Here is a 20,230-nt window from a genome sequence, read left to right on the forward strand (position 1 = left end):
GCCAGTGATCTTCCGGGTGGGGCGCCCGTGCCGCTGCTCCTGCCCCTTGTTAGGAGTAAGGGAAATCAACCGGAGCGCTCTTTGCGTCGGCCTCCCGCCGGGGAGGTGGCACGCAAGCCCGAGTTAAGGTGTGTCGACGCCAGCTACGTGAGTCATCCACCTGGAATTGCGTCCCTTAAGCGGACCTTCCCCAGAGCATAGCTCAGCCCTTAGAGGGATCACTTGCTTTTGCCACTGCCTGTCTTGTGCAAATACCCAGTGATTGGTGCAGTCACTCTGCACAGCACCTGCAAGGGGTTCATACCCTCCCCTGCTCAGTCCCACTCTCGGGCAGGAGCACAGCCAGCCAAGAGGGTTAGCAACGTTCATGAGCAACGTTCTAAATGCAGCTGGTTTTTAGTTATTCCCACTGTGGTGGTCAAAGTCCAAGGATGGGAAATTTTAGCTGAAAAAGGAAAGGTCTCTGGAAGTGTGGAAAGTTGGTTACAGCTTCTCTTCTAGCCCAATTTGTCCAGCCAGGGAAGGAGAGAGACTCTCTGCCAGGAAATACAAAAATAATTAAACTTTCATCTGAGCCTGTTCAATTCTGATCAGCATAGTTCAGGAGAGAGCCATAAATCTGGTAACTCAGTCTGATTTCCACTGCACGTTAGTTCTGCCATTGCCAAGTTCAATGCAGTCAGCATTTTTGTCCGCCCGTTCAGTGCCAGGGGACTAGGCCTCTTGTGGAACCAGCAGCAGCAATGGACTGTCTCACTTCAGTTTGTGTGGGTTTCACAGACCATTTAGAAGCAGCCATGTCAGGTGCCAGATAAGTCTCTGTGCTCAGAAGCCATGTTCCTCTTATGGGATGCTTTGCTGCTGCCCTACATGGGTTGAAAGGATCACTCACATCACATTCATGTCAACAAACTCCTCCGTCATGAGGGGGTTTTGAAAGCTTCAGTTTCAAATGTGCTCTGATGAGCGGATGCCTGGTTCAGTCTGTGTACTCCGTCCTTGCGAGCTAATCCCCAGGCATTGCTGTCCCTCCTGCTGACACCTCTCAGGTAAGTTAAAGCAAGTGTGCTTTTAACTCTTTAATTTGTAAGGGAGCACATGCATCTCTCCCAGGCTTCCTGGGGTTGGTGATTGTCACCAGCATCTCAGGTTTTGACTCTTGTTTACCGAAAGAGGAGATTGCGTCCCCTCTGGGGAGGAAGGTCAGTCTGCATACAAGCCAGGGATTTGTGTGGCTGGCCCTGCTATGTGTAGATGGAATTGGCACTGGGTTTTGGTTTAATTGCTCTTTTCCTCTCTTTGAACATGCAGTGTATCCCCAGTCGCCTTGTGCTGGGGACAAACCATACGCTAGCTGGGCAGCTCTCCTGTGGTGCTGCTCAGATCAGTCAGAGCGGGCAGAGACAGACCCATGTTGTTTGTTTGATCGTATCTGCAGAACCTCCCTAGCCTGACAGAGGAGAAGTCGAAGAAGGTCAGGAGACGGCAGCAGGTGAAGCGCAGATCACAGGCAGAGCTCATGAAAGAGCGAGAGGATGAGTGCTTCAGCTGCGGAGATGGAGGGCAGCTCGTTTCATGTAAGAAGACAGGCTGCCCAAAAGTCTACCACGCAGACTGCCTCAACCTGACCAAACGGCCTGCAGGTCAGTGACGCCAGGCACCTCCTGGGCTCTGCTCTTGTGGGGGTAGCCGGGTAGACCTGCACTGTGAGCCCTGATTTGAGGAAAGGAAATTCTCCACACACCAGCAATAAGGCACAAGTGAGGTTTCTAAAGGTTGTAGCTAGTGATTTTCCAGCAGAAGAGGGATTGCACCCGCCATGAGGCAGCGCCCTGCTGGAGGAACTGATCACAGAATTAGAATCTGATGGTTATCTAGAGACCAGTGATCATGACCTGTGTACATTCAATGGAAGCAAGCAGAAGAGGCCCAGTAATTAATGTATTGTCTGGCTGCTTCAAAGGGGTTAAAGCCTTTGACACAGTCTCCCACAACATTGTTGCCCATAAGTTGGATTGGATACATGGACTGTAAGGTGGATAGAAAGCTGGCTTGACAGACAGGCCCAAAAGTTAGTGGTCAATGGTTCAATGTCTCTTTGGCAGCCAGTTTCAAGTGGAGTGCCCCAAGGATCAGTTCTGAGGCCAGTATTGTTCAGTATCTTTATTAATGACCTGGATGAGGGGATGGATTGCACCATCCGCAAATTTGCAGGTGACACTAAGCTAGGTGGTCAGGTAGCTACATTGGACGGTAGGGGTAGGGTCCAGAGTGACCTAGACAAATTGGAGGATTGGGCCAAAAGAAATCTGCTGTGGTTCAACAAGGAGAAGTGCAGAGTCCTGCTCTTGGGACGGAAGAATCCCAAGCACTGTTACAGGCTGGGTACTGACTGGCTAAGTAGCAGTGCAGTAGAAAAGGACCTGGGGATTACAGTGGATGAGCAGCTGGATAGGAGTCAGCAGTGTGCCCTTGTCGCCAAGAAGGCTGACGGCATATTGGGGTGCATTAGGAGCAGCATTTCCAGCATTGGTGACACCACATCTGGAGTATTGCATCCAGTTCTGGGCCCCCCAGTAGAGAGAGGGGATGTGGACAGATTGGAGCAGGTCCTGTGGAGGGCAACGAAAATTAAGGGGCTGGAGCACATGACCTGTGAATAGAGGCTGAGAGATTTGGGCTTATTTAGTTTGCAGAAGAGAAGACTGAGGGGTGATTTAGTAGCAGCCTTCAACTTCCTGAAAGTGGTCTCTAAAGAGGATGGAGAGAGACTGTTGTCAGAGGTGACCAATGGCAGAACCAGGAGCGATGGTCTGAAGTTAGAGGGAGAGGTGTAAGTTAGATATTGGGAAAAACTGTTTCACCAGGCGGGTGGGGGAAGCACTGGAATGTGTTGCCTAGAGAGGTGGTGGAATCTCCATCCCTTAAGGTTTTTAAGTTCCAGCTTGACAAGGTCCTGGCTGGGATGACTCAGTTGGGATTGATCCTCCTTTGAGTAGGCAGCTGGACTAGATGACCTCCTGAGGTCCCTTCCAGCCCTAGGATTCTGATTCTATGAATTCCCAAAGCACTGAGCAAAATTGGGAGCAAGGGAAGAAGAAACCCATTTAGGTAGAATAATGTAAATGAAAACTGGGAGTAATTAGCCAAAAAGCCACAACTGCACAGTTAAGAAAGAGGTGAAATTTGGTTAAAAGCCCATCTTGACTCAGTGGCAATTTAGAGATATATGAAATAAGAACAAAGGGGGAAACAGTGTAATACTATATAAATTAGAAGTTAGAAAATTTATAAGGGAAACTAAAGACTGTGGAAAAAAATCAGTTGCTGGCAGGGCTATGGTCACAGAGGAGGGTTTGGGGCCTTCTATATTTGAAAAAAAAATCAAAAAGTCAAAAAACCCAGAAACAAAATAAATCCTAGCAGTGATACTGTCCCATTGCATGATGCAGATGTTAAAATTGTTCATGTTAAAGCAAAGGAGGCAGAAATAGATGATAAGAATCCTGTTCTGTACTTGAAAAGCAGGAGGATGATATACTTGCCTCACATGAGAATGAAGAAGTATTTTCCAGCCTGTTGGTGACTAATGAGAGTGATAGACAATGGCTAGGGATAAACATTCTTAACTCAGCCAGCCTGGAAGTGTTGGCTGAGGAGGTCTCTGTTCTGGTGATACTAGTTTTTAATAAATCTGAGAGTGCCAGGGAAATAGCAGAACCGGGATGAGTACTAGCCTTGTGCACATGTTCATAAAGGGGAAATGGGACAGTGTGGCAGTTTATTTGCCAGCAGAATAGAGCAAAAGCTGGTACCGGTTTTAGTTGATAAAGAATTAAGACAGGACTATAATTAATGCAAGTCAATGTGGTTTTATGAAAATAGGTCTTCACAAACAAGCCTGATTTCATCCTTTGAGAGTACAAGACTAGGTGACAGAGGTACCTGCACAGATGCAAAACTTACGCTTTGTGGGGCGTTCGACTTACTACCTGTACGAATTCCCTCACCCCAAGCATCCCCTCAGGAATGCACTCTGAGCTGCCACTGTCTGGTAGGGTTAGTGCCCCTGCCCCAGGTCACTTCAGCGCTGGCATGGTTTCTCTGGCTGGGGTCACACTTGTCCAAACTCAGGAGCCCCAAAAAATGTCTGAATGCAAAACTTAGTTCTACCCTTTCTGGCTCTGTTCCTCAGCCTGCCATCCAGGTTCAGCTGCTGGAGCTGGTCAGGGAGCCAGGTCCCACCCTGGGCTCTAGACAAGGCCCTATGCTGCGCAGCTTACTCAGCTCCTTTCCCTGGGCCCATTCCTACCATGTCTCCTTACTTCCCCTCTGGGGTTCTCAGTCTCTTCCCTATTGGGGATCATCTGTTCCAGGCCTCCTAGTCTTGGGGAGCCTGTTTCTGCGCTTTGAGCTGCTTTGCCTGCTGACTGGTCTTCTGCCTCAGGGCCACAGAGGGCCGCCTTGTTCCCAGCAGTCTCTTTCCACAGCTTGGCCCTGTCAGCTTATATACAGGAAATCCCCCAGCCCCGCACAGGTGGGGCCTGTGCCGTTGTCAGAGGTGATTCAGCTCCGGGCTCTCCATCCCAGGGCAAAGCCCCTATTATGGGAGCCATAATGCTCTGGTGTTACAAAGGGCATTTGGCGCTGGCAGCAGAACTCAGGCTAGGTAGATTAAGAACTGTCTAACGGATGAGGTTCAGAGTACCTGGCGATGGAGATGTTGCAGAATACAAGTGCTAGCGAGCACTTTTATCCCCGCATTGGAGGTAAATATGAAGTCACTTCTGATTAAATTTGCAGGTGACACAGAGGCTGAGTGGTAAGTGGGCTTAGGGCAGGCAGTCAGACAGAAGGCTCTGGATTGCTGGGCAAGGAGGCCCATTCCGTCACAGTGCGGTTTTGTACAGCTGCATGCAGCGTTGGACATCGAGGGCTGAGGCGCGCAGGCCATGGCTGCAGCGTGGGCCGCCGGTGGGTCAGAAGAGGCTGTAGGTACTGAGGCGCGCAGGCCGTGGCTGCAGCGTGGGCCGCCGGTGGGTCGGAAGAGGCTGTAGGTACTGAGGCGCGCAGGCCGTGGCTGCAGCCTGGGCCGCCGGTGGGTCGGAAGAGGCTGTAGGTACTGAGGCGCGCAGGCCGTGGCTGCAGCCTGGGCCGCCGGTGGGTCGGAAGAGGCTGTAGGTACTGAGGCGCGCTGGCCGTGGCTGCAGCCTGGGCCGCCGGTGGGTCGGAAGAGGCTGTAGGTACTGAGGCGCGCAGGCCGTGGCTGCAGCGTGGGCCGCCGGTGGGTCGAAAGAAGCTGTAGGTACTGAGGCGCTCAGGCCGTGGCTGCAGCGTGGGCCGCCGGTGGGTCGGAAGAGGCTGTAGGTACTGAGGCGCGCAGGCCGTGGCTGCAGACTGGGCCGCCGGTGGGTCGGAAGAGGCTGTAGGTACTGAGGCGCGCAGGCCGTGGCTGCAGCCTGGGCCGCCGGTGGGTCGGAAGAGGCTGTAGGTACTGAGGCGCGCAGGCCGTGGCTGCAGCGTGGGCCGCCGGTGGGTCGGAAGAGGCTGTAGGTACTGAGGCGCGCAGGCCGTGGCTGCAGCGTGGGCCGCCGGTGGGTCGAAAGAAGCTGTAGGTACTGAGGCGCTCAGGCCGTGGCTGCAGCGTGGGCCGCCGGTGGGTCGGAGAGGCTGTAGGTACTGAGGCGCGCAGGCCGTGGCTGCAGACTGGGCCGCCGGTGGGTCGGAAGAGGCTGTAGGTACTGAGGCGCGCAGGCCGTGGCTGCAGCCTGGGCCGCCGGTGGGTCGGAAGAGGCTGTAGGTACTGAGGCGCGCAGGCCGTGGCTGCAGCGTGGGCCGCCGGTGGGTCGGAAGAGGCTGTAGGTACTGAGGCGCACAGGCCGTGGCTGCAGCGTGGGCCGCCGGTGGGTCGGAGAGGCTGTAGGTACTGAGGCGCGCAGGCCGTGGCTGCAGCCTGGGCCGCCGGTGGGTCGGAAGAGGCTGTAGGTACTGAGGCGCGCAGGCCGTGGCTGCAGCCTGGGCCGCCGGTGGGTCGGAAGAGGCTGTAGGTACTGAGGCGCTCAGGCCGTGGCTGCAGCGTGGGCCGCCGGTGGGTCAAAAGAAGCTGTAGGTACTGAGGCGCGCAGGCCGTGGCTGCAGCGTGGGCCGCCGGTGGGTCGGAGAGGCTGTAGGTACTGAGGCGCGCAGGCCGTGGCTGCAGCCTGGGCCGCCGGTGGGTCGGAAGAGGCTGTAGATACTGAGGCGCGCAGGCCGTGGCTGCAGCGTGGGCCGCCGGTGGGTCGGAAGAGGCTGTAGGTACTCATAGGGAACAAGCAGCTCTGCCAGAGCTCCGTGGGCTGTGCTGGGAAAAAAACACCAGTGTGAGGTGATTTCCCTTCTCCATGTGGCCTTTCATAGGAGACACTGGACGACCATGTCCATGTTCTACACAGTCTGTTGGCACAGTGAAAAGGGACAGAAAAAAGCCCTGGTGATGAAATGAGACCTGGAGGAAATGGGTCACTGTGAGGGCATAAAGAGCTCTGTTGTGCAGGGGACACCAAATGAAATTAGTGGGCAGCAGGTTTAAACCAATAACAGAGAGGTGGTGGTGTTAGTCTGTATCCTACCAAAACAAACCAGCAGTCACCTAGCACTCAAAAGACTAAGAAAATAATTTAATAGGTGATGAGCTTTTGTGAAACAGACCCACTTCCTCCCATCTGAGGAAGCAGGTTTCAGACAAATAAAAGGAAATCCTACTTCACCCAGCGCACAGTCAGCCTGTGGAACTCCGGGCCAGAGGAGGCTGTGAAGGCTGGGACTGTAGAGTTAAATTCATGGAGGTTGTCCATCGATCACTGTGAGCCAGGATGGGTGGGAATGGTGTCCCTGGCCTCTGTTTGGGTGGCAGGACACAAATCGTTACCTGTTCGGTTCACTCCCTCTGGGGCACCTGGCATTGGCCGCTGTCGGCAGAGAGGGACCCTTGGTCTCACTCATTGTGGCCGTTCTTATGTTCTTAAGGGTGTGTGAGTATCATCACAGGTAGACGATTGGGTGCTGAAGGGTTCATCAATGGGAAATGACCTACCAAGAGTGAAAGGGGGTGGCTGAAACCAGCCCCATTCTGGTTAGAAATGTGACCCCCCCCTTTGACTGGGGTGGTGGTGGAGGGTGATGAAGCAGAGGAACAGACTTCCGAGCTGTTTCAGCCAAACACAAGGTACCGGCATCCGTGGAGGGGTGCTGCGCAAAAGGCAGTGAAGGGTGTGTGACGTACGGGGTCAGCCCGCGTGAGCTAAGGGTCCCTTAAAGGACTGAGTGTCACGAGTCTGTAAAATAGAGGCTTCTGGTCACCAGCAACAGCCGGTGCCTGGCCCACTGGAGAGAGCTGAGGCTTCGCTTCGCTGCGCCCGACGGCGGCCCACGGCAGCGACTGCTTTTCTCCCTGGCCACGAGTGACGCTCCGCCTGAGCTCTCACAACAGTGTGGCTTCTGCCAGGTGCTATATTCCTCTTCCCGGGGGCCCAGAGAAATGCAGAGCCCTGGCTGCTGGGGCTCTGGAGTCTTCTCTCACCTCAGTGGGAAGGGACAAAATTGGCCTCCAATTCCCTCAGCCCAGGTTGAAGCTGGACGTGTCTGGAAGCCTTTCGGGGGTGGGGAGGTAGCTCAGGAGAACTTTCCTGACTGTGGCCCTCTGGCATGGGGAGCCCCGGGTTCCTTCTGTGCTTGCCATGGTGGCTGCAGCCCCAAGGCCCTGGAACAGGAGCAGAGAAGGGAAATTCCTGGCACCCTTTTAATGAGAGCTGATCCCCGTGGCCCAGCTTTCCAGCCAGGTACATGTGACGCTCCCTCCTAATCACCTTCCCTCCTTTCTGTGTGCTGCAGGGAAGTGGGAGTGCCCTTGGCATCAGTGCGACCTGTGTGGGAAAGAAGCAGCTTCCTTCTGCGAGATGTGTCCCAGCTCCTTCTGCAAGCAGCACCGGGAGGGCATGCTCTTCATTTCCAAACTGGACGGCCGCTTGTCCTGCACCGAGCACGATCCCTGCGGCCCTAACCCTCTAGAGCCAGGGGAAATCCGTGAGTACACACCTCCCACGGGACCACCGACCACCTGTCAAAACCCCCAGCCCTCAGAGCATCAGCCTGCAGTTGTGGGCCTCAGACTCCCGCCAACAGACAGACTGCCTCTGGCCCTGGCCCTGCGGCTGCAGCCCTCGGACAAGCCCTGCTCTGCCGTGGCCCTGCGGCTGCAGCCCTCGGACAAGCCCTGCTCTGCCGTGGCCCTGCGGCTGCAGCCCTCGGACAAGCCCTGCTCCGCCGTGGCCCTGCGGCTGCAGCCCTCGGACAAGCCCTGCTCCGCCGTGGCCCTGCGGCTGCAGCCCTCGGACAAGCCCTGCTCCGCAGTGGCCCTGCGGCTGCAGCCCTCGGACAAGCCCTGCTCTGCCGTGGCCCTGCGGCTGCAGCCCTCGGACAAGCCCTGCTCTGCCGTGGCCCTGCGGCTGCAGCCCTCGGACAAGCCCTGCTCCGCCGTGGCCCTGCGGCTGCAGCCCTCGGACAAGCCCTGCTCCGCCGTGGCCCTGCGGCTGCAGTCAGATAAACAACCCACCATTGTATCCCTGAGGCTTCAGCAGTCCGACAAGCCTCTTGCCACCACTGCAGACCAGCAGCCTCTGTCCGCAGATGAATCCTCCTCCGCTGTTGGGGCTCTGCTCTCTCCACGCTCGGATGAGTCTCCAGCTAAGGGCCTGCAGCCTCTGCCATCGGACAAGTCTCCCAGCACCACCCAGGCGCCGTGGCCTAAGCTGTTGGATGAGTCTCCTGCCCGTGCTAGGGTCCTGCAGCCTCAGCTGTTGTGCGAGTCGCCCGTCAAGGGCCCCCAGTCCCTACTGTCAGATGAGGCTCCCACTGCTGGGGCGCTGCAGTGTCAGGCCTTGGACAGGCCGCCTGCCGCTGCAGCACCTAGACCTCAGCCTGTTGAGCGGCCGCCTGCCGCTGCAGCACCGCGGCTGCTGCTGTCTGAGAAAGCCCTGCGGCCTGTTGATCAGAACGCTCAGCCTAAGGAGAGAGGAGCTGCTTTGGTGGCACTGGAGCCACAGCAGAAAGAACGAACTTGTCTAGCTGAGCAGCAGAGCTCTTGGCCTGCAGGGAAAGCAGTGACCCACGTGGGACAAGCCTCTTGGCCCATGGAGAAACTGCAGACAAGGGAGCCTATGCATTGGCCCATTGTGAAAGCACTGACCCCTGCGGAGCCGTCCCCGTGCACCACTGAGAAGTCACCAACCCCAGAGCCGCTGCCTCCGGCCGACAGGGAAATGGCCTCAGCACGCACAGAGCAGCCCCCTTGGACAGCAGAGATGTTTCCGCCGCTTGAACAGGCCCCCCGGCCTGCCAGGGAAGCTGCAATGCCTCCAGAGCAGGCCTCATGGCTTGCCAGGAACATTCAGACTCTGGAGCGGATCTCTTGGCTGTCTGGGAAAGCACAGACGCCCCTGGGGCAGGCCCCGTTGCCTGAGCAAAGCCTACTGCTCGTCCACAGCCAGGGCTCTCCCAGGCAGGAATTGGCTGAATCCAAACTGAAGTGAGGTCGGTGAGGCAGGTTCAGTTGCTTTGTGTGGGGAGAGGGAGCTGCTTTGTTTGGTCAGTTGTTCACGTCCTGAGCCCAGCCACTCTCAGGACTTCAGTGAGGAGGTTTCCCTGGAGCGGCCTATGGCCCAGCCAGAGCGTGAGCAGCAGCAGCAGCCGCCGCCCTTTCCTCTTCCGTTTGCAAACGGGAAAGTCGAAATAAAGAGTCCACTCCAGATAAAATCTGATTCCATCGAAGCGGTCCCATTCTGGCCTAGCGCCTCTGCATCCCCGGGCGCTCCAGGCACGGCTCGATGGCCCCAGGAAGCTGTTTCCTTTCTTGTTGCTGTTCTCAGTGGAAGCAGAAGAGCTGGCCTGCCCTGGGCTCCCTTGTTTTGCCAGTGAGTCAGTGGTGCACAGAGGACGTGAACAAGTGGCTTTGCTAGACTCTGAAGAAGGGAAGGGATTTAGCACTTGTGCTGTCCGGTTCTCCTTGGCAAGCGGTTGCCTGCGCGCGTATGCGCCGCCAGGGCAAGGCTCACTGAAACACAGGTGCTGTTGCAAATGGCGGAGTGGCCTGGAGTCAGCGGAGGAGCCTGCTCCTGCCAGACTGTACGCTTCATTCCAGCCTGGGCGCGAGTGGCTCCTGGGGGTGGGGGGTGGCAGGATTCTCACTCCTGGGTCTTTGTGCCGTCACATTGCTGCTGCCTGGGAATGCTGGGAGCCCTGCCGCCAGCGGGAGAGAGCAGCGCGCGCGAGTAAGGTCCCCACTGGACACCGAGCACGGCCTTGGGCAGACAGAGGTGCTGCCCTCTGAGCACACTAGGCTGTTTCTTCTCAACCTCGGTTGCTGCCGTGATCAAGCAAACGAAGTGGTCTCCTCCGCCCCCTCGCCCACGTGCGTAGGAGCCGTGTCTGCGGAGGGCAGGGAGCCCCGGCAGAGTGAGTTCCGGGAGGTCGCTCTGCAGCGCAGAGACCAGAAGCTTCTTCAGAAGGCGCGTGCTGCACCCCAGTCGGAACCAGATGGCAACCGCTCACCCTGCTCGGCCTCGTCCTGGCCACCCGTGACCCGAAGGAGACTTGAGTTGCCTGGGCTGGGTAGAGGGGCCTGTCGGAAGCCCACCCCCTCGAGGGCGTAGTTCTCACACTGGAACGCACTGGTTCTCCTCCCTGCCTCCCTCGTCCACTCAAGGCAGCTCGTGGTGCCTGCTCGCTTGCCGGGCTGCTGCTCCTCGCCGAGCTGCCGGAAGCAGTTGCGTTCCCTGACTGCGGAGGCAGCGCTCTCTGCTGTGGCACTGAAGAGGTATGTGGCAGAGTTACAGCCAGGGACTGCAGGAACGACTACTTGTGCTTAGAGGGGCTGGTGTCCCTGCTCACTGCTGACCCGGGAAGGCAGGGCCAGGCTGTGGCTGTTCGTGCTATCCACGCTCAGTGCACCCAGCTGTGCCGTTGGGCATCACCGTCTCCCAGCGTACTGCCCGTGGGACGTGCCTGAGGCCCCACTCAGGCTCCAGCTGCAGCTGCCCGGCTGTGGTACAATCCCTGCATGTCCCTGGCATCCCCCAGAGGGGGAAGCCCTAGTTCTAGACTAGCCCCTTTCCTCTCACTTGGGACCAGGTCAGGGCTGGTGTGTTGCTGCTGCTCCCTGCCGGGGGAGGGAGGGAGCTCTCTGGAACAAGGCAAACCCCTTCCCAAAGGCAGCTCCCCAAGAGAGAGTCCGGCTGGGCACATCTCCCCTTGAGTCAGAAGCGTCTCTGGCCCCTCCCCTCGCATGTAGCTGGGGCCTTTGGACAAGCTGGGTGGGTTGTGGACGTGTAATGCCGGGGGCTGCTCTCCCAGAACAGCCTGCTGGAGCAGGGGAGATGCAAGCAGCTGCCGTCATGCACGTCCTGCACAGGGGGAATTGGGCCGTCTCCCCAGAGCCAGGGGGAGAGAAGACGAACTAAGGGCATTCGATTAACTTTTTAAAATAAAAACAAAATTCCAAAAAAAGGTAACGAGGTTCAGTATGTTCCTATTTATCGTGTGGGAAGGCCAGTCGAGCTCGACTCCGCATTGGCAGCCCTTCCCCGAGCTGGACTGTGTCATGTAGATTGTGTGAGTAGGGCATCCTCCGTGTCAGCCGCCCGCCAGCATAGCTATCCCGAGAAGAGACATCTGCACTGCTTTGTCCCCTGTTTTGCAATGTCGTGTGTTGCCTAGGTATTTGTTTCATGAAAAATAAACTGTGAATATTTTTGGTGCAGGCTATTTTAAATCTTTACAAATGGAGACGTTCTCAGTGATTCGCATGAGGGCAGGTCTGAGGGCTCGCTTTGTAACTCACATGGATGCAGAGGGCGAGGTTAGGCAGCAGAATCCCTTCAGCACACTCAGCAGTTACGGAGGAGCTCCTGTTTGACTAGGGGGCATGTATTGAGCCATATTCCAAGCCCACAGCCTTACACTCCTTACTGTCTCTTCTCTTGTCCCTCTGGGCCTTTCCCACGCAAGTCCAGTATTCCAGTCTAGCCACCCTCCGGGCAGCTTCTTGGCTCAATAGAAGTGCCCTGGGAAGTGCCATGCAAAGGTGGTGCTTGTGTCAGTTTGGAAGTTAATGCAGATGCCTCTCCAGGGTGAGCATGTTCAGGGACCAGGAGAAGTGAGGAGACCAGGAAGCAGTTGGGCAGCTGGTGGAAAGTTGTGCCGTTCCTAGGTTTTCCTTTTGCACGGAGATGAACTCCCCTATGCAGTGGAGTGGCAGGTTCCCCCACCTTGGCGTGTGAGCTGTAGGAGATAGGAGTTGTGACCTGTGTTACTCCAGGCCAGAGGGGGAAGTGTTTGTTGGCGATGGGAACACTTCTGCAAGTTAATACGATGGCGAAGAAATTAACAGCTTTATACCCAGACTCATTAGCAGCCTCAGCTAAGAGGCTAAGGCCAAAATGGAGCTGAGACAGAAAACTCTTGCCTCTAGATGTGATCCCTGAGACATGGTCTCCTGGCCCCCAGTGACCCTTCTCTGGGGAGGACTACGGTGACATCTGCCTTAGGGCTGGCAGGCTGGCACACTTTGTCTGCCAGGAACATCCACGTTACAGGAAACCACATGAAATCCCCGGTTTGAGGTGGTGGCAGCCAGCTGCATCTCCTGCCAAAGATGGCAGAAGACCTTTGCGTTGGGCTGTTTAAATGCTGTTTAAATTGCTGCTTTCTAGAATTTGCGTCAGTCACCCCTGGATTCTGTTTTTGGAAAATAGTGGTGCAAATCCATTAGTGCTCATCTCGGGTGGTAGCAAGAGAGAGCGGGTCCGTGTTCAGAGAAGGGAAGGGTGCAGGCCATTCATGTTGGCCTTTGTCACAGACAGTGTGCCCTACCGAGATCCAGGGCTTTAATGGAGAGAGAGAGTGTGACCATGCTAGAGACATCAGCATCAGATGGAGGGGCTGCCCCATGGGTAAGGGGGAGTTAAGCTTTTCACTCACAGCAGGAGTTATCATAGACTCCTGGAACACTAGAACTGGAAGGGACCTCGAGAGGTCAGCGAGTCCAGTCACCTGCCCTCTCATCAGGACCAAGTATCATCCAGACCACCCCCGTTGATGTCTGTCCAACCTGCTCTTAAATATCTCCAGTGATGGAGAGTCCACAACCTCCCTAGGTAGGTTCACCCTATTGCTAAGGACAGGCCACTCTACCTGCATAGCAAAGTGGGGCTGTATGTTCATTCCTGCAGGCGATGGCTCCAGCATAGATCTAGTGCACAGGGCAGATTTTGGAAAGCATGTTCTCTGTCTGCCTGTCACCCAGTGTTCCCCCATTTGGCAGAGGCAGAAGAAGGTTCACAGCAGCTCTCCAGGAACAGACCACTTGACAGTGACTGCTGTCTCCCACCGTTCTCCAAGGGACTGAAGTCATGAGCTGTGTTTAGCAACGATTGTCACCCTGCCTGCAGAGAGCCACCTCTTGCCGGATGGCCATGAGCTTCACTCCCCTTGGGAACAGCGGGAAGCAGTGGTCTGCATTGCCAAGCCTGTAAACGCAGCACATGAAGAGCAATGGGAGACCTGAGAAGGAAGTTCATGGCCTCGGCCTCCTGAGGTGCCTGGCCGAGCCTGCCCATTACACAAGGCAGCCTTTGCTGAGCTGCTCTGGGCCAGCCTCTGCTGATGGAGAAAACACTCCGACTCTGAGGTCAGCCTGGTGGTGCACGTGTGTTCCAAGGACTCGGAGCAGAAATTCTTCCATGGCAATGTCTGCTGGGCCTTGTCTGTGCTCTGCACCAAGAGGCACAGAAGTGACGGTGCAGCTCACCCATCTCTGTAGCCCCCGTCACGCTCCCGTTCCTGGATGGAGCCCTCCTGTCATTCGTCCCCAGCCTCTGCTCAGCGCGACCTGGAAACGTGGAGCAGCATCCGAGAGGTCACTGGACGAGCTGCTCTTCCTTGGGCTGGCCAGAGCTTTCCAGGTAGCTCTGAGTTACTGGAGATCCGGTGGCTCCACTCACTTTACTACCCTGTGTCCTATCCCCAAGCTTCAAGCCCTGGGTCTCCTGCTCTCAGGTCCTCCTGCTAACCAGCCCTCACAAGACCTGTCTCTGCTGCCTCCAGGAACCTCACATCCCGTCGCAGTGCGAGGTCTACGCATCCCCTGCCTCGAGCAAGGCAGTCCCAGCAGCTCTGCCGGCTCCTGCTGGAGCTGCCCAGTATGCCAGCGCGCTCTTCTGAGAGGGCAAGGAGGGCCGAGGACGCCTGAAGAAGAGGGTGGCTCCCTCACACCCTGCCCCCGGGGGCAGCGTGAGAATCCGTGCCACAGGCCAGGTGCACCCAGAGCTCACAGCAGGTGCTGGCACTGGCAGTGCCCGGGGCTCAGGAACCCACCTCAAAGGCGCGCAAGGGTGGTGGAGAGTTCTCTCCCTGGGCAGTACCGCACCCAGACACCCTCTCTCTGCCGACCCTGTCCCAAGGGTGGACCCCCACCCACGACTCCGGCCAGACTCTGCTGTGCCTTGCCTCAGTTCCTGGCTCTGCGTGGAGTGGCAGTTCTGGATCCTGCTGGACGTGGTGCTAGTGCAGGGCTTCCCGACAGAGCCAAGCCGTTACTCACCGGCCTCTGCCAGTGGCGGGGACGGGATGGAGCTGCCGGAGCTCACCATAAGCTGAGCTGCTGCGAGAGCGGTGGTGCCGGCAGCTCCGCCCTCGCGTTAGATGGCTCACTCGGAGCGGGACCTGCTGTGACAGTCCACACGAGGGAAAGTCAGTCCCTGCGGGGCGGCCAGGAGTCAGTGACCTCACCCTGTGTGGAGTTCCCTGTTTTGCCTGTGAAACCCTCCACTGGCACAGGCAAGGTACAGACTGACTGCAGGATAACACTAGTCAGTGCTCACCAGCAGCAGAACAGCCTCAGGCCCCATAGGAGCCACTCAGAGCTCTGGCGCAGCCTCACTGACATCTGCCTGTCTCTCAGCAGGAGGGTAGCACCAGCCCCCAGGATTGCAAATGGTGTTAAGAGCCTGTGAGGGTTGCTGAAGCTGTGCAGACCTCACTGGAGGGGGTTCAGGATCCCGCCCCCAAGTACTCCGATACCGGGCATGGGGTGCGAATTGCAGGGTTGCACTTCATACAGACGCCCATCCTGGGGCCTGCTAAAGCCTTTGGCACACTCCAGTCACCTTCTGGGATGTCCCAGGTGAAGGAACTTTGTAGCTGTCATCTCTGCAGGTTTCCCTGGATCCAGTGGGCTTGGGTTCCTGCTCTGTAGCTACCTCAGCCATGAGAAGCACATCGTGGCTGCAGGAGCCAGGGATCCCCCAAGGAGGTTCAGGCCACTCTAGAAGATTCCTCCTTTGGGGCAACGGCCTGTGTTCAGTGAAAGAACTGATGGGTCCCTGCAGGACTATTTCCTTGTGACTCTACACCTTGACACCTGGCAGAAAATTGCCCCAACCTCGAGCCTGCCCAGCCCACAGCTGTTGTACTACCGAGACCCTGAAGAGATACCAAGGAAGTGCCAGTGGGTACAGGGCAGCGGCCGCACGGCTGGGCTCATCCCCACCAGACCGAGACATCTGGCAGTACGGATGAAACTGAGGGGACCATTGAGAGCCTGGCGTGCCCAGCTCTTGGTGGCCATCTGACTTGTGTTCTCCTCATGTGGCAACGTTAACTTCTAACAGCTGGCTCTTGGCATCTTCTCAGCCAGCTGCACAATCAAATTCCTGCCTCCTCTGCAACCACTAGGCCCATCCCTCCTCAGGGTCCCCTCCCGCAGAGCTGCTCTGACAGAGGCGGACTCCTCAGTCCAACTGGGAGCAAGAGAACTTGCAGCCGCACAAGGTGGAGAGAAGGTCTTTTACTCCAGAGACTTCCTGCTCCCCGAGAGGAAGAGGGGCAGGGGCCCACCCTGGGCCTGTCAGCTGCCTCTTGGCAGTCAGGCGAATTACCCAGGGTGCTACAGCCTCTCCCCCCTCTCCCCACGGGTTTGCCGCTCTCCATTTTACGGGGCCTTTTCATGTACATACCCCCCACACCCGCCTGCAGGAAACCCCTGGGTTTACGGTGGTTTCAGAACATCTCCAGCGCCCGGTGCCCCCGTGGCAGCACCAGTGGCTTTTACAAAGGTACAGCTCACCTACACCGTCACTGTGACCGTGTCCTGCCCTGCCGAGGTGCTTGGTCCTACCAGGCTGCGGGTTCAGCCTTCACTGCGGTGCTTGACCTGTGTGGCTCCTGGGGACTGCGGGTGAACCTGGAGAAGTCTGTTCCGGCACCCCAGGATGCAGACTCGTTAGCAGCCTGAGCTTGCTTTCCGCAGGAGGTGCTGCCAGTCAGGAGAGACCTCACTGCCCAGCGTTGTCTCGGTCCTCGGGCGGCAGGCTGCTCCCCGCAGGCCCATCTCCCTCCTCAGGCATCAGCCCTGCAGGCTCCAGGCAGGGCTGAGGAAGGCCTATGTCCCAAACGAGCGTCGCTTTCCCTCCGCCACTGGGGCATCTCAGGGGCTGGGGGGACTCCCTTTGCTCCCGTCCCCAAAGCCCTGGCGACATGCATCCTGACTAGGCTGTGGGGCCCACGGATCCTGGACTTCGAAGGGTTCTCATGCCGCAGCACCCTGCTCAGGCTTTGAGCCACCCAGAAAACATGTGCCTGGCCTTCCCTCTGCACCCCTGTGCAGGTCAGAGAGCAGGACCACTCACGCAGTGGTACGCTGCAGGAGCGTGGCTGCTGCTCTCTGGCCAGGAGCTGAGCTGCCCAGTGCGCCTGGGGGGCCGAGCAGGACGTCCTAGCACATGGTCTTAGCAGGTGTTCTCACACCGCCATGGCTGGGCCCCTGCCCGTGGGGACCCCCAAAGCTGCGACTTCTTTGCAGCCCAGGACAACAGCGACTTACGGGTTTTGCCACCTGTCTGCCTGCAGCCAGCACAGGGACCTGCTTGCCCAGCGCAGGACCACTCAGCCCACCCCAGCATCTTGGGATGGGAGCAGATGTAGATCCTGCTCACGGGGGCCCTGTCTCTGCTTCTCTGTGGCAGGAGGCCTTCCACAAGGCAGTGTCACGGCGAAAGTGGGTGCGGTTCTGCCCGTGCGGACAGAGGCGCTGCCTCCTCCCAAGGAGGCTGACGTCCCCCTCGCCCTGGGCTGGCTCCTCTCAGCTGCTTCAGCCTGTGTACCGGGCCGGTCGGCTTTCACCCAACCCACAAGTCAGGTTCTTAAAAGGCGTTATCAGAAGGTGCCCACAGGGTGAAGGCTGCTGCTCTCTCCAGGCCTGAGCTCGGTCCGTGCTCAGCTGAGGAAACTGCCCTTGGAACTCAGGTTCCCCTCCCCGCTGCTCTGTCTTGTTCCCTAGGCCAGGAGCATAGATCTGCTTGGGCCCAGTGTCATTCGCAGCATCCCTGAGATTGCAACCCAGCCGGATCCCCCAAGAGCCAGCTGACTTCCACTGCGGCCAGCCAGTCCAGCTCCCTGCGCACCCTGAATTTTCACAGGCCTGGTGGGGACAGGAGCCTGCCCAGCTCTCTTGTTCCGGCTGGATAGGCCAAGCCCCTTTGGAAGATCCCCGGCTGCTCCTCTCTGTATCTGCGAGGATGGAAGGAGAAGCCAGGTTGTCTCCAGGGGCCTGGGAATGGATTTCCAGCTGAGGGAGCTTGCCAAGGGTTCACCTCCAAAGGTTGCAGAGCATGTGGCACTAGGCACTGATCGTGGCCATGCTGTGAGCTGTGCAGAGGGCTCCCCCCCGTAAGTCCTGCGTGGGAACCGCCCCCAGGAACAGCCGTCAGAACCAGCACTCGGTGAGAGCAAGGGGAGGCGACTACCTGAGCTGGGCCTCTTCCAGCTCTGCAGCCTAGCAGGAACGGCTGAGGCCTCGCCACACTACTCCTTGCGGGCTTGGCTCATGGCAAGGAGCTGCAGGGCATGTAGGTGGCCCAAAAGGCACTGCAGTTGGCGAATTTCTGGGCCTAGGCACGCACTCTAAAGCCAGACCTCCAGTTATCATAAGGAAACTTCCTTTCTGAAAAATAGCGGCAAAATAGTGGTCCTCAGTACTGCCGGGGTCTTTTCAGAAGCACCCGCTAGCACCAAATCTGCGGCTGGGGGCCCAGGGAAAGGGGGGGGGGGTGCACATGTAGGGGAGGGGGAAGGGATGTGGGGGGAGACATTCATGTTGCCTCGCCCTCCTCTGACCAAAGCAGCTGCTTGAGAGCTGAATAGCCCATCTCTGCACTGCTCCCGAGCGACACAAGGCAGCCAGCGCCCTGCTGAATCTGAGCACAAAAGTTAGTTTTAAAAGACAGGTAGCATCAGCTTTAACCATCTTCTGATTCTTGTAGTTAGGCCCTGGTGGCTCTGGCTGGGGCTGCTTATGGGATATGTCCGAGAACTTCAGTGATGACAGAACACATTCCCAGAGAAAACGGGTGATGGGGAGCCGAGGTGCCGAATGCAGGACGGGTGATTTGACTCCAAGGGGCACGATTAAGCCCAGGAGACTGAGCACGACTGTTGAACGTAAAAGAAATGCCACCCAGGTGGGTTGTGTGAACACTTAACTTGTTCCTGGAAAGCAGGGCTGAGACCCCGGTGTAGCCGCTCCAAGCTCCTGGGCCCTGCTGTGCCCCAGAGTGCTCGGGGGGGGGGGCAGGGTACTTCGGGAGCTTGAGTGGTACGGTTCAGCCCCTTCACATGCCTGCTTTTGGTGCACTGCGACCCTGCCTCTTAGTGTCACGTCTCCCCCTGAATTACTGAGCCCCGCCCCAGCTGGCTCCAGTGCAGGCGTCTGTCCTGACGCTTGTCTCCAGGAGCTTGTCTGTTTGCTCAGAGCAGCAGCCAGGGAGGCCTGTGCTGCACCCAGGCGCAAGCTGGTCCAGTGCAGACAGGCCTCCCTGCGCATTGGGCTCTTGTACCACAACAGAGGGACAAGTCTAGATTGAGTGGGAGACTGGAGTAAACACTGCTGCCATGTTCCCGTTGGCTTCTGCAGGAGCTCACCAGACTGCGCCGTGCCAGGCTCGGAGCAAAAGCAGGTTCTGTCCCCTCTGCTGTCTTCGCTGCGCACTGGGGGAGCGGCTGTGGCCAGCCGTGCAGCTTCGCTGTTGTTGAACGGGGTGAGGGAAGCACTGCAGCTGTTTCTCGGCTTGGCTCAGCAGGGCTGCGTCCTGGCCCCCAGCCCTGCCGGTGGAGTCCCTTTGCCAGGGAAGGAGCCCTTGCCACCTCTTGCAGGGGCTGGGCCTTTGGTGGAGGGGGCTCAGACAGGACTGGACTCGTGGGAACTCTGCTTAGAGATGCATTCAGACCCGACTTGCCTTTTGCTCACTGCGTTCTGCTGTGGACGGGGAGCGGAGCTGGCTCCATTCAGTGGGCTTCAAGCCCTTGACCTAGAGGACTTGTTACCCAACCTGGCCAGGCAGCACGCGCTGGGTGCCCACAGGGAGGGCGAAGGCCTGACATGGCATCAGTTGAAGTGCCCAGTCAGTAGTCCTGGGGGGAACGGAACGGAACGGAGGCGTCAGTTGCTTTCTAGCCAGCAGTTGGAATGTGTGTTAGCAGCAAGAGCTTGTGAGCTTCGGACACAGAGGCCTGACCTTGCTTACCTGGGGCGTGCTGCTGCCCAGGGGCACGGTTCGGAGGAGACCCTGCCCTGTCCCCTCCCTGGCAGAACTGGCTGTGCTCAGGTCCTTCCCCACAAGCCAGGCCTGCTTCCCCGGACTGCAGCGCAGTCATCAGCCCGGTGGGGAATTCTCCTCCAGGACTGCAATGGAAGCAGGCCCGGCCCAGGGAATGGCTCCCTCTCGCCACTGCCTGCGCAAAGAGGGAGCACAAGGAATCAGCGAGGTGGCTGGAGCTGCTTAAAGCAGAGTGCAGCCCCAGCGCCGGTGGATGACTGACAGCGGCCGGCCGTGCAGCCAGAGGGGGTCCGGCAGGACACAGACGGTCAGCGACTGACAGACTCTGACCCTGTCTGTCTGGTCCGTCTGAGTTCTGGGGCTGGTGCAACTGCCATTGCAGGGCCCGTCCCCAAGGCCTCGTGCCTGGATGACAATGGCAGGAAGGGGGTCGCAGGTGTCACTGTGCTTAGCCAGGACCGGGTACAGACAGCAGGGAGTGGCGGCTGAACATGGGAGTTTGGGAACTATCCTCTAAGGTACAGGGTTACGCAACACCCCCCCCCCCCGCCCCGGTGCAGAGAACATGAGGCCGAGACGCAGGAGAA

At 57.9% G+C, this 20,230-nt stretch overlaps 1 protein-coding gene across 1 annotated transcript in view; it reads left to right on the forward strand.

Annotated features, from left to right (window-relative positions):
• NSD1 (nuclear receptor binding SET domain protein 1) overlaps positions 1-9,566 on the forward strand; it is a 139,819-nt gene extending 130,253 nt beyond the window's left edge. The window contains exons 21-22 of the mRNA XM_075009595.1: positions 1,439-1,643; positions 7,870-9,566. Coding sequence (XP_074865696.1) covers positions 1,439-1,643; positions 7,870-9,566 — 1,902 coding nt within the window. The remainder of the gene's footprint in view (positions 1-1,438; positions 1,644-7,869) is intronic.
• Positions 9,567-20,230: the final 10,664 nt, after the last annotated feature.

Source organism: Carettochelys insculpta, chromosome 15 (genome assembly GCF_033958435.1).
Source record: "Carettochelys insculpta isolate YL-2023 chromosome 15, ASM3395843v1, whole genome shotgun sequence".
In the NCBI taxonomy this organism is placed as follows: domain Eukaryota; kingdom Metazoa; phylum Chordata; order Testudines; family Carettochelyidae; genus Carettochelys; species Carettochelys insculpta.